This window comes from Dermochelys coriacea, chromosome 15 (assembly GCF_009764565.3).
Source record: "Dermochelys coriacea isolate rDerCor1 chromosome 15, rDerCor1.pri.v4, whole genome shotgun sequence".
Lineage (NCBI taxonomy): Eukaryota > Metazoa > Chordata > Testudines > Dermochelyidae > Dermochelys > Dermochelys coriacea.
Window position 1 is genome coordinate 25,282,056 of NC_050082.1, and position 12,457 is coordinate 25,294,512.

A 12,457-nucleotide genomic window follows, 5' to 3' on the forward strand; every position below is an offset into this window, starting at 1 on the left:
CTGCGTCTATTGGCACCGCAAGGCGGGAGAAGGGATGTGTGCTGTGCCCGCCACCTTGGGTAAGAGTGGGATCTAGTACCCTACAGGATCAGCGTATCTGTGATCTCTGCACCCTCCTGTTCCCTTGTGAGTGTGGATAACTACAGTCTGACCCACTCAGACTTTTAAAAGTCAACCAGAGTGTTGCCAAAGTAAACAATACACAAAAACTCCTCTCTGGCACTTTTTGTCCACAGGTCTCAATACACTTTACAAAGCAGGTAAAGTATCGTCATCCTCATTTTACAGAAGGAGGCAGGGACTGGTGAAGTGACTTTCCCAAAGCCGTTAAAAGTCCCCTCTGCAGTGCGGCCCAGCTAAGGCCAGGCTAGTCCTTACCTGTTCTGATACCACACTGCATCCCAGAAGCAACCAGTAGCAGGTCCCATTCCTAGGTCGGGGGGCTGTCACTGGAATCAGCGCACTGCCCCTGCCCAAGCACCAGCTCTGGAGCTGGGGGGGGGGCAGTGCCTGCAGGCAAGAGCTGCGCAGAGCCGCTTGCGTACCTCCACCTAGGAGCTAGACCTGCTGGCCACTTCCAGGGCACAGCGTGGTCCATGGTGCCAGGACAGGCAGAAATCTGCCTTAGCACCCCCGCTGCGCCACTGATTGGGAGCTACCGCAGGTAAGCCTGTGCCCCAGCCCTGCACCCCAATCCTGAGACCACCCCAAACCATGAGTTTCCTCCTGCACCCCAAAGCCCTCATCCCTGGCCCCAGCCCCACAGCCTGCACCCCCAGCCCAGAGCCCTGACCCCTTCCTGCACCCCAACCCCCTGCCTCAGCCCAGAGCCCTTCCCACACCCCAAGCCCCTCAGCATCAGCTCTGTTGGGTCATGGGCATCAACAGTTTTCTTCAGCTGGGTCACCAGACCCCTGTACTAAGGTATATCTCTGATTCTCTTTTATAGGAGAGATGTACAGCATGTTGTGGGGTGGGGTGTGGATAAGGGGCAGAGATAAGCTTGCTTGGTGTGCTAGATTGTTCAGTGAGCTCCCTCCAGTAGCAGTGTGCATGTGAGCTAAAAGGGAGGATGGCAGATGGCAGACCCAGCTCCCAGCAGAATTGTCAATGGGAACAAAGGAGGCTATAAGGATCTTCCTAATCAAGGTGTCTATTTTAGGGGGCCTGATCTTGTAAATCTTTATTCACATTAATATTCCTTATCCAGGCAATTTGCCTCATTGTATGAACTACTTAGATGAGTAAAGCCTTGTGGGATTGGGTCCCAAGTGTGTATATAGAAGACATGTATGGAGAGCTGTCCAAAGGATGTATCGGAAACTCATCAAAGCAAGGCAAAACACTGAGCCAAATCCTGCTCGCCTAACTCCTGTGAGCAGTCCTGCTGACGCCAATGAGTCTCAGCCCATGGGATTTGGCCCATTCTCTACATTCAAATCCCCCCAGTATAACACAGTTACTGGAACCACTTAGTGATGTATTGATAGGAGGAATCTGGCAAAATCGCCTCCTCTCTATCCCCGTGGCCCTGGGCTCCAGATGTTCAGTGACTCCCAGTCAGGGGGATGTACAGTCTCGCATACAGTGCTGTGCAGTCAGTTTACACTGGCATTTGCTGAACAAACCTGTGATTCACTGGGCTGAGCACAAGCCAGGGACCCAGGATCTCAGAGGCTAAGGCTGGCTCTGACAACAGCCATAAAGGGCCTTGGCTATTTCACCTTCCAGGCACGTCACCAAACTATCCCCCTCTGCCAGCAAAGGTATCAGTTCAGCGGGCCTCGGGCTCCTTCGCAGGGGCGAACTGGGCTGAGCAGCGCGATTCAGCCTCTGCAGGAAGCTTGAGCCCTGCGAGTCTCCGTATACTAGGAACTGCGTGTGTGTGTCTAGCGTGTGTCCGCCACGCTACGGGATCGCGGAGCAGCCAATTCCTGCCGCTCTGGCGCTGTCTCTGCGTTGCGCTGGGCTCGGGGAACGGAGCAGGTAGCCATGCCTCGCTTCGCTCAGCTGGTCATGGGTCCGGCGGGCAGTGGGAAGGTGAGACCGGCCCCTCCCTGCCTGGTACCGGTGGGGTATTTGGGGGTGTAACTGGGAAGTGTGGGGGTAACGGGGTTGGGGTAATTGGGGTAACTGAAGTGGAAGTTGCTATGTGCCATTGTTGGAGATTGTTGCAATTTGAAATGATGTAAAGCGGTGGCGGCTCTTCAGATAAAATAATCCTTTGAAGTAACCTACAAACAACTCTTTGCATTGCACTTGCATCGCTCCTTTCTTCTGAGGATTGGAAGGCGCTATACAGCGGAGGTATTATCCCCATTTCACAGCCAGGAAAACTGAGGCATAGAGGGGCAGTAACTTTCCAACATACGCAGCAAGTCAGGCAGAGTTGGGAGTGGAACCTGGGAGTTCTGATTCCCAGACCCTTGCTTTGACTGCTAGACAGTTGCCTCTCCTTTCAGATGTAAAATTGCCACACCTTTTAGGTACTTTCAGCTGTGTAATAAGGTTTCTATTTAAATTGCAGAGCACTTACTGTTCCACCATGGTCCAGCATTGTGCAGCCATAAACCGCTCTGTGCAAGTTGTTAACCTAGACCCTGCAGCAGAATTCTTCAATTATCCTCTGATGGCCGGTGAGTTGTGCTTGGGATCACTTTCTTAATTTCCCCTGCTGTCAGAACTGCTGAAAACAGGTAAAGAATATAACACTTCTTACTCAGGATAAATTAGGCTTGAAGATTGAGTTTTCTTACCTTTTAATAAGATACTTTCAGATTTAGTTGCCTAAATTTAACCTGTCTTGATATCAACGCTGTTCTGGTTTTATTGACAGCATTCTCCAGATTCTAAATCTGTTTTTTGGGTTTTTTTTTTAATCTAAGTCAAGAAGCAATATATACATATTTTAGGCATTTGCAGACCATATTATTAGGACCTACAAAAATACTCTTCCTGAATCTGCAGCAGTATTTAACAAACTTCTTAGAAATGGTCAGCTTTACTGTTTCCCCTGTATATTCAGTGAGTTTCTCTTGTTTGTTTGAGGAGTTTTTCACATGGCAAAAGGGAAAAGAAAAACACTTTTTTGTTTAAAAGGAAGAATTTGTGACTGTAAAATCACAAAAATTGCGAAAAGGCTTGTGGGGATGGGGGAGCTGGTATAGCACCTGAAACAAATTTAGTTGGTCATGTTTGTTTTGAGAATTACCTTTGTTGTAGGAATTTACCTCTGGAACTTATGTACCCAGTGTTGAAAAAACAAACACACACAACATGCATCTTTTATTGTAGACATTCGAGAATTAATTGAAGTGGATGATGTTATGGAAGATGACTCCTTAAGGTTTGGTCCCAATGGTGGTTTAGTATTTTGCATGGAATACTTTGCCAATAACTTTGACTGGCTTGAGGATTGTCTTGGCCATGTGGAGGATGACTATATACTCTTTGATTGCCCAGGTAAACAAACGTCTGTACTCTGGTGTCCTCATTTTTTCTTATCTGATGTGTAACTCTTAGATGATTTTTGCTTGTAATGGTAATTTGCAGATAAAGTCTTTTTTGTACTGTTGTGTTGTTCAGTGCTAAAAAGTCACTTATTATTTTTATATAAATCTATCCAAGATCAAATAGAATTATCTACAAAGAAAGATCACACATTCTGTGCTAGATTTCACTAATTTTAATAGCAATATCCCATGTCTATCTGCTATAATGATATATGATTATGAACTAATGTACTGGCACTGTCTCTGCATTAGCTTTACATTCCTACGTATTAATTATGGATGTGTCCTAGGTCAGATTGAACTCTATACTCATTTACCAGTGATGAAACAGCTGGTGGAGCAGCTGCAGCAGTGGGAATTCCGTGTCTGTGGAGTTTTTCTTGTTGATTCTCAGTTTATGGTGGAATCTTTTAAGGTATCAGTTTTAAATCGATTGTAACAATGAAGTTTATAATTTATAGAAGAACAATTAATCTGGGGAAGTGAATAACTATATTCAAAAGGAATCATAATGTTTTTCACCTATCTGGAACTCTCCATTGTTACATTTCTGTAAACCTGAATATTATTTATGGCCTAATGGTTAGAGGGGGGGTGGGCGGGAGGGAGGGAAGTGGGAGTCAGGCATTCTGGGTCTTTTTTCCCAGATCTCATATTGCTTGCAGTGTGACACTGTCACTTACTTAACCTGTAAACTGAGGAAAATTGGCACTTGGAAAAATGAGGCTCTGGAAGTAAGGTTCAGGGACACACTGAGATAGGAATCGAACCCCTGCCCCTCCAGGAGTGGGTTGGCTTCTGACTTGGCAATGTTCTTGGACAAACAAGTATCTCCTATGTTTCATATCTATGTAGCTAGTTTTGCCTCTCCGGTAAAATATCCAGTTCCTGTAAATGAGGGTGTAGGGGTGAGCTGTGTGGAGATGCATAGGGTTGGGTGGAAAAGACTGATTGGGTAAGTTAGAAAAGTATAGTACAGAAGGGGGGGAATGGAGACACTGGCTATCTCTATGCTACAAGCTAAGGATGTGATTCCCCTGCTCGTACATGTACTTGCGCTAGCTCTCACCAAGTTAACGCAAGTATAAATAGCAGTGTAAACTCAATAGCACAGGTAGCAGCAGCGGAGACATGGTGAGCCATGCTGAGTGCATACTCACCAATTTTAGGTGGGTTTAGACTTGGCACTGTTCAACTGTGCCTCTGTTCATAGTCATGCTAGCTTGATGAGAACTAGGGTGAGCATGTGTATGTGAGCAGGGGAATCACATCCCTAGCTTATAGTGTAGATGTATCCAAAGTATAGGGAAGGAGGCTAAGAATACAAAGCAGGAAAAGAGGGCTAATGGGTGTAGAAAAAGAGGAAACGCACAGAATTATCTATCCTAGGGAAGGAAAAGAGAGAGCATAGTATAGTCACTTTATATGTGGGGCTTAGAAGAGTAAGGGTCATTTTATCCAGGCTAGAAGGTGTCTGCTATATTTTTTTTCTAGTCCTTAGGATATTACTTACATTCTGCACTTGTAAGATCTTCAGATATAAGGTATTAAAGTGCTTTACAAAGGAGCTTGCCCTTTTAAAAATAACATTTAGAGCATGCACCTGCGCTCATCATTTATTAACAATTTCAAAGATTCTAGACCTGGGGAAGGTGGGGTGGTTACGGTTTTGTTGCGACACCAAAGCTCTATGAGGGCAGCATCACTACTTGCTTCCTTGTGTCATGAAGTTTAGTGCATTGTTGCAATGCAGCAGCAGTATATTTACTGCAGTGTTTACTAGGTACCTTTTAAAAACTCTTAAGTTATTGCTCTATATTTGTATGTCTGTATATAATTTAGTCACTTTTCTTATTTTGTCAGTTTATTTCCGGTGTCTTGGCAGCCCTCAGTGCAATGATATCGTTAGAGATTCCACAGATCAACATCATGACCAAAATGGATTTGTTGAGCAAGAAAGCTAAAACGGAAATTGAAAAGTAAGTTTTGAAAAATATGTGTTCTGTGTTTTGACACCATGAGGCAAGATTCAGGACAAATTCAATCTCATGTCCTCCCAAAGTGAAAATGGAATCTCTGGGGACAGCTTGTGGGGAGCGGAAGCCAGATGGAGTTGTTAAATTGTTGAGACATTTACCATGTAGTCTCTGATAATTTGCAGCTAACTTTGTTGGATGATCTGCATCTATGTGTATATACACATGGATAGAGAATTGTCTTGGAGAACTGTAAGATCCTTCTGAATCCATTTACAGAGGATTTTGCCTATGTAGTTCAAATCCTAAATTAGAGGTCCTCCTGCTTCATCATATTGTAACTGTTTATAGCAATGAAAACATAGTCCCTTTTCTTTATATGCAAATACCAAGAGCTACATTTCTCCCATAGTCTCTCTAAAAATGTTCATAGAGCTTTCGTGGGTAAAAAACCCACTTCTTTAGCCCAAATAAATCTGTTGCATCTGAAGAAGTGGGTTTTTTACTCACAAAAGCTTATGCCCAAATAAATCTGCTAGTCTTTAAGGTGCCACCAGGTTCCTCGTTGTTTTTATGGATACAGACTAACACGACTACCCCCTAATACTTAAATATTCATCTAACCTATAAGTAGAAAATTAAAACTTTAGTGAGTTTGGTACTAGAAATCATAATCTTGTAAACCATGATATTTATTCATGTAAGAAAACTCTATTTTTAAAATAGCGTCTGCAAATGTGTTCCCATCTAAAATTAATTAATTAATTAAAAGTACAAAACCAGAAGCAATGGTGGCAATGATTTGAAGGTACCATGCATTATTCGAAGTCTTGACAGATGTTTTTCTAATGTTAACAAATACTTTTTTCAGGTATTTAGATCCTGATATGTATTCTGTGATCGAAGATTCTGCAAATATACTAAAAAGCACAATGTTTAAGAAACTGACTAAAGCTATATGTGGATTGGTAAGTGATATGCTGGTGTTTTATCCTAACTGGTGCAATATACTTCTTGAAATTCAATCCTTTATGATTTACAAATATTACTGTATCAGGGTTAATTTTTCTGAACATGCTTATTTTTATAATTATATCTTTCTCAGAAATGATGTTTTGATACAACTGATTTACTAGTATTGCTGGGAACTAGAGCAGTGGTTCCCAAACTTTTTCCCATCTTTAGCATCCAACGCTAAATGTCCTCAACCCCTTCCGTTTTCAGTGCTCCTGGAACACTCCTGCCAGCGTGACCTCTCTCACACACTGCATGGGAGGTTACACTGTGCAGAGGATGCTATTTTGAGAACAAAATGGCATCCTCCATGCTGCAAGAGTGACAGAATGCTATTTTGGTGCATTCCAGCTTTAGCTTTAGGGACTGACCCCCGAATAATGCATGGTGAACCCTGAAAGGTCTGGGGACCCCACATTGGAGACCACTGACATAGAGAATTCTCAGACTTTTGAGTGTAAATGCTGACAAACTGGAGTTTTTAAGCCTAGTCTCACACCGTTACTGGATGCTAGGCTGAAACTCGGACTCTCTCATAAGTTAGGCATATAGTCAAGATAACATCTAAGTGATCCTGATGTGTAAACAGTGTAGTGGATTGAACTGAGGATAGGCAGCCAGAAGCTCCAGATATCTAATCTTGACTCTATCACTGGTTTACTATGTGGCCTTTTATCTTGCTTTCCCCATCGGTAAAGCAACTGATCTGTTAGCGTCCCTGTCTTGTTAGCGTTTGTGTGGATTAATGCTTGTTGTTTGAAGTATTGGGTGTTCTTTTTATTTATTTATCACATCCTCTAAGAGTCATACTTTTGAAAAACCTTCCTGCAGATTGATGACTACAGCATGGTTCGATTTTTACCTTATGATCACTCTGATGAAGAAAGCATAAATATTGTGCTGCAGCACATAGACTTTGCCATTCAGTACGGGGAAGATCTAGAATTTAAAGAACCAAAGGTAAAGCACTTTTGTCTTTTAAAATGTAAAGTTTTTTTAAAAAAAAAAAAAAAACCCAACCAATTAAATGTAATTCTTTGAGTTTAAGAGGGTTGGTGTTACTTTGAAATATGGGCACTGACATTGCCGAGAAGGATTTGTAGAGCAGAAGAGGAGTTGGCCAGCATTTTCAGCACTGAGCAGGGCAGAGTTTAGTTTATGAATTAACTGTGACATTTAACCTCTGTAATGAAAATGGATGGGTACGGAAAAGCTCTCTTGACATAGTTCTGCAAGTTTGAAAAATGCATTCTGTGGGCTGCATTATTCATCAAACTAGGTTTCAAATTTAATGGAATCCTAGATTTTAAAGCCGGAAGGGACCCTTGGGATCTTCTAGTTTGACTTCTTGCATGACACTGGCCAAAGGAGCCCACCCAACAATTTCTACATCAAGCCCATACTTTTTGTTTGAGCTATAGAATAATATCTAAAATATAGACTCTAATGAGACAGATCCATTAAACTCAGATCAAAGCCATACTTAGTTTTATTACTATTTATGAATCCTGAAGAAATAAATATCTTCCCTTCTTATTCCATTTTGAAATTCAGTTGTTCAGTACTCTTTAAATATACAGGTTTCAGAGTAGCAGCCGTGTTAGACTATATTCGCAAAAAGAAAAGGAGTACTTTTGGCAACTTACAGACTAACAAATTTATCTGAGCATAAGCTTTCGTGAGCTACAGCTCACTTCATCGGATGCATGCAATGGAAAATACAGTGGGGAGATTTTATATACACAGAGAACATATAACAATGCGTGTTATCATACACACTGTAACGAAATATACAGTATGCCTGGATTCAGATTTGTTACACTCTAATCCTTGGATCTATAGTATCTAAGAGGACTGCAGAAACCAGATTGCTTCTTGGTATTCCTTGTTACCTGTTTTAAGGAATGTTGTGATTCCTGTTCTAATAAAAATGCCATAGAATAGATGTAACCATAGAAAAAAATTGAACCAATATTTACTTCTTTTATTTTGTGGCAGGAAAATGAAGACTATAAACCTGCTACCTTAGATGAATATTTTCAAGACCAAGTGGATGAGTAAAGAGTGTATATACCAAAAGATGAGAGAAAATAGCCTGGTTGTAAAATATGCCTAATTAAGGAATCCTTCTCTGAATATTTGTGTGTGTTTTTGTTTTGTTTTTAAATATCAAAACTAAAATGTGAATAAATGGATAGAGGAAGCCAGTCAGGCATTTCCACATTATTACTTTAAGAAATAATTGTCATTATTGTATATAAAATACTTAGCCACAATCACAATAAGTTAAATTCCATGCAGATAATTGCATTTCTTCTTTAAGTGCCAGATTGGTTGAAAAATCTGGTGGTTGTAGAGGGGCACTGTCAAAATAAAAATCAAAATTTTTTTTCTTTCCCTGTTACTAGTAGCTTATTAGTAGGGAGAAAGTTGTTTTTAAAAAATCTAGTTTATGTACCATTTACGCTGTTGGTTCATATTTTGTATTTCATTCATCTTAGACAACTAAAGGTGGAGCGGTCGTTTTCACTTTCTGGTTAGTTGTGTATTAATTTAGTGATGTTGGGTTTTGGTTCCCAGCACTGCAGAAAAATGTTTAAATGCCCCCAATAACATGTTTTTGTAAACCTCATGAAAATGTTGTGATTGATATATCAATCATCAAATTCATGCCGGTTATAAATTGATGTAGCTCTCTTGAAGTCAATGCAATTGTACCTGGTTATACCACGTATGAATTTGGTCCATTAGGTTTTTGTTAATCTGCTCACCAATTATTTAATTTCATTTTAAATAACCTACATCATAGACCTATGCAATCTGGCAGTGTTCATCTATCCTCTAAGAGATGTTTTGAAATCCTTAGCCAATGGCAAGTTCTCTGAAAGAGAAATCTGACTTTTAAGTGTTGACTTAATACTTCAGATTTACACAACTGTTCAGAAAGGTGTGAAAAGCTGTTCTTTGAAGGAAACTGTGGCTATTGCTGTAGTACCCTGTACAATATTTAAATATGAAAAAATACTTTTTCAGATGTTTATATTTCATTCCTTGACTATCACAATGTTTAATAAATTGTATATATAGGAAAACCAACAATTCCCTTGTTTATCCTTCTAACTTCCTTGGGATTTCTAGGTGGAAGATTTGTTGGTTTTAGCAGTTTTCGCCTCATTTTAGCATAACCTTCAGATGAGAACACTTGCATGGTATATTTTAAAGGGGCACTCTTAGGTTGTTTAGATCTGACACCGTTTGACGAAGAGTGTAAAAATGTGACAGTCACGTGACTGCTCCACGGTCGTATATGCACACTAGACAGAATGGTAGTGATATTCATGTGACAGAGTTCATCCTTCCCTCATCTGTATTCTGCCCGCTAATCTGTCTTCCCAGGGACTATTTCTAGCATTCCAAATTGTTGAGCAGCTTCAAAGAGCTGTCACTTTAAAACCAACAAAACAAACACAGTGAGATAACTTTTTCCTCCAAAATTAATTACACTGGTTTGGGATGTAGCACGTGCAAACGCGTCCCTTAGCGGCAGAAAAGTCATAGCTTGGAGATACTGGATTTTGAACCTATCACAGATAGTAAGCTTTACACTATTGGAGCTAACAAACTCTTTACAATGGGACACAACATCACTTCTACCTGTTTGCGATTCATCGTGAAATATTGGACCTGAAAGTACAATGACATGATTTTAAGGTCATTTTTTTTCTCTCCCTGCAAACCTTGAAGAGTTGTACAACATGTGCCATATACAGAATGACCAGTCATACGGTGTGGTATAAAGGTTTGACACTTGTTTGGAATGATTTGCAAAACTCATTTGTGACACTATCACTCGTGAATAATGCAGCCACCCTAAACTCATGTTGATAAACGTTTCATATCACTCCGTTGTGTGGTTTACATAAACATAGGCATTTCATCAGTAAGCACAGTGGTGGTAAAATACCTGTGCTCACATATTTGACTCATTGGATTATAAATAAATAAAAGCAGACAAGCTAACTACAGATGAATTAATGAGAATTGGATGTGTGGCAACTGTAAAAGAACAATTGAAAAAGGAAGAATGAGTGAAATCCTAACCCTATTGAAGTCACTGGGAGTTGTGCTATTGACTTCAACAGAGACAGGGTTTCACCCATATTCTTAAAAATTCAGTTGAGGAGGAGGAGTAGAGTAATTGCTGGTTTTCTTTTAAAATACATATGCTTTCCCTTGTACCGCTATTGTCAACCAGTGACGTGTTACCAGAGCATGCTCATTATATATTGCTCCTTTTATAATCTTATTTCAATGCACTAAGGATCAAATCAGTCTTTAGAGGCAAAACTCTCATGGACTTTGGTGGGAGAACTGCTTGAATAAGAGTTGCAGGATTTGGCTTTGTGTGATGTTATGTGCTTTCAGACAACCTACTCCAGCTAAGATTCCATGAACAGGAAAAAAATAAAATCCTCTCGTGCTACTTAAAGTAACTTTTCTGCTGATAAAAACTTAAACACAGTGATGCCCACTTAAAAAAGAAAAGCATTTCTAAATTAGATTAAAATTGCCAAGAGTTGTACAGGGTTGTCCATATTATTTACCAATAATAATTTCAGAGGGCAACTGTATTGTGTCTAATGTTTTTCTCCATAGATAATTCATATTTCAGTGGTACTTGTAGTAAACTTATATAATAAAACTTTGGTGCTTTTGTACAGACATAAAATCCTGTATGCATATTTACCCTTGAGTAACTTCATGCATATGGAAGCAGTCCTACTGACATCTCATGAGTAAATTACTCATGTATCTTCGGAGGATTTGGCCCTAAGTGTTAATTGTATGCAAGTCATACAAGTCTACTCTCGGATTTAACTGATAGGCTTATCAAATATTTATTAGCTTTTTATACGTGACCATTATTAAATTATATTCTTTGTAGTGATCCATTTATTAACATTGCACATCATATGTTTTTAATCACAAATACTTACAAATGAATGGACATCTTTATGGAAATAATTGTTTAATGCTTTAATTTAGGATTGTATTTGGATCATATCTTGTGACTATGTCTCAATATCTACTTCTGGAGTTCTAAATGGCTCAAATGATGAGCTTTCTGTCACTTTCCTTAAGAGATGATTAGATCATCTAATTAAACACCATATTTATATTCATCTGTGTTTCTGCTTAGGTTTTTCTGCTGATCACATGTAAACACCTGACAAAGTCCCCATAAAGCACCCTTTTCTTTAATCTTAAGAAACTAGATTGCTTGCAGAGACTTTTGATGAGGCATGAAGTAGATTTATTTTTTGAATAAATGCCCGACTCATCTGTATCATGTTAAAAGCTGGACCAAGAAAAATATTTTGGCTGAAGACTGTATTTTTAATTTGCCTTTTCAAAGGATTGCAATAGAATTTAAAATCTCTATTCTTGAACCTAGTGAGCATGTCATAGATGTGCTCAGTTTGATACAAGTGTTAAATCACTATCTTCTCCACGGATTCCTTGGTGAGAAATACAGCACTTTACTATAAAGGAAAATGGTATAGAAACGTATTGATGCGCAGAATTTCTAAACCACTGAGATGAACATCTCCCTGGAAGTTTGAATCAGTGAAGTACAAATACTTTCTAATAGAGCTTTGCATTCATTAAATGCCTAACATTTGAGAATGTATGTATCTAGGCACTGATCATGGTCCCTATCACCATAATATCAGACCATCACTCATTTATTTCAATAGAGAGAAAACAATGTCTCCCTTCCCAATCTGTAGAAGTATTGTGATTAGTTTATATGTGGTTGTGTGTGAGAATACCTCCCTAAGGAAAAGCCAAATCAAAGAAATGGGTTTCACACTTAAGGCTGAGCAGCTGTGAGGCCTGTGGATATTTTAACTACATAAGCCTGAGTGTATAGTACCAGCTGAGCATAGTTTC

General features: G+C 39.8%; 1 protein-coding gene across 3 annotated transcripts; it reads left to right on the forward strand.

Moving 5' to 3' along the window:
* Window positions 1-36: 36 nt before the first annotated feature.
* On the forward strand, window positions 37-10,504 carry GPN3 (GPN-loop GTPase 3). 3 transcript variants are annotated; one of them, XM_038373230.2, is made up of 8 exons: window positions 37-59; window positions 2,528-2,636; window positions 3,295-3,462; window positions 3,803-3,927; window positions 5,376-5,491; window positions 6,360-6,456; window positions 7,334-7,462; window positions 8,501-10,504. In XM_038373230.2, the coding sequence occupies exons 2-8, from the start codon at window positions 2,546-2,548 to the stop codon at window positions 8,561-8,563; spliced, it is 789 nt and encodes a 262-aa protein (XP_038229158.1). In that variant the 5' UTR covers window positions 37-59; window positions 2,528-2,545; the 3' UTR covers window positions 8,564-10,504. The 3 variants fall into 3 exon arrangements, with proteins under 3 accessions (XP_038229158.1, XP_038229156.1, XP_038229157.1); XM_038373228.2 differs by lacking the exon at window positions 37-59 and adding an exon at window positions 1,730-2,040; XM_038373229.2 differs by lacking the exon at window positions 37-59 and adding an exon at window positions 2,162-2,307.
* Window positions 10,505-12,457: the final 1,953 nt, after the last annotated feature.

Coding starts and splice junctions, on each gene's coding strand:
- GPN3 (XM_038373228.2), top strand. CDS start 1,993: ATGCCTCGCTTCGCTCAGCTGGTCATGGGTCCGGCGGGCAGTGGGAAG. Junction 2,637..3,294: donor CAATTATCCTCTGATGGCCG/GTGAGTTGTGCT, acceptor CTTTTATTGTAG/ACATTCGAGAATTAATTGAA. Junction 3,928..5,375: donor TTATGGTGGAATCTTTTAAG/GTATCAGTTTTA, acceptor TTATTTTGTCAG/TTTATTTCCGGTGTCTTGGC.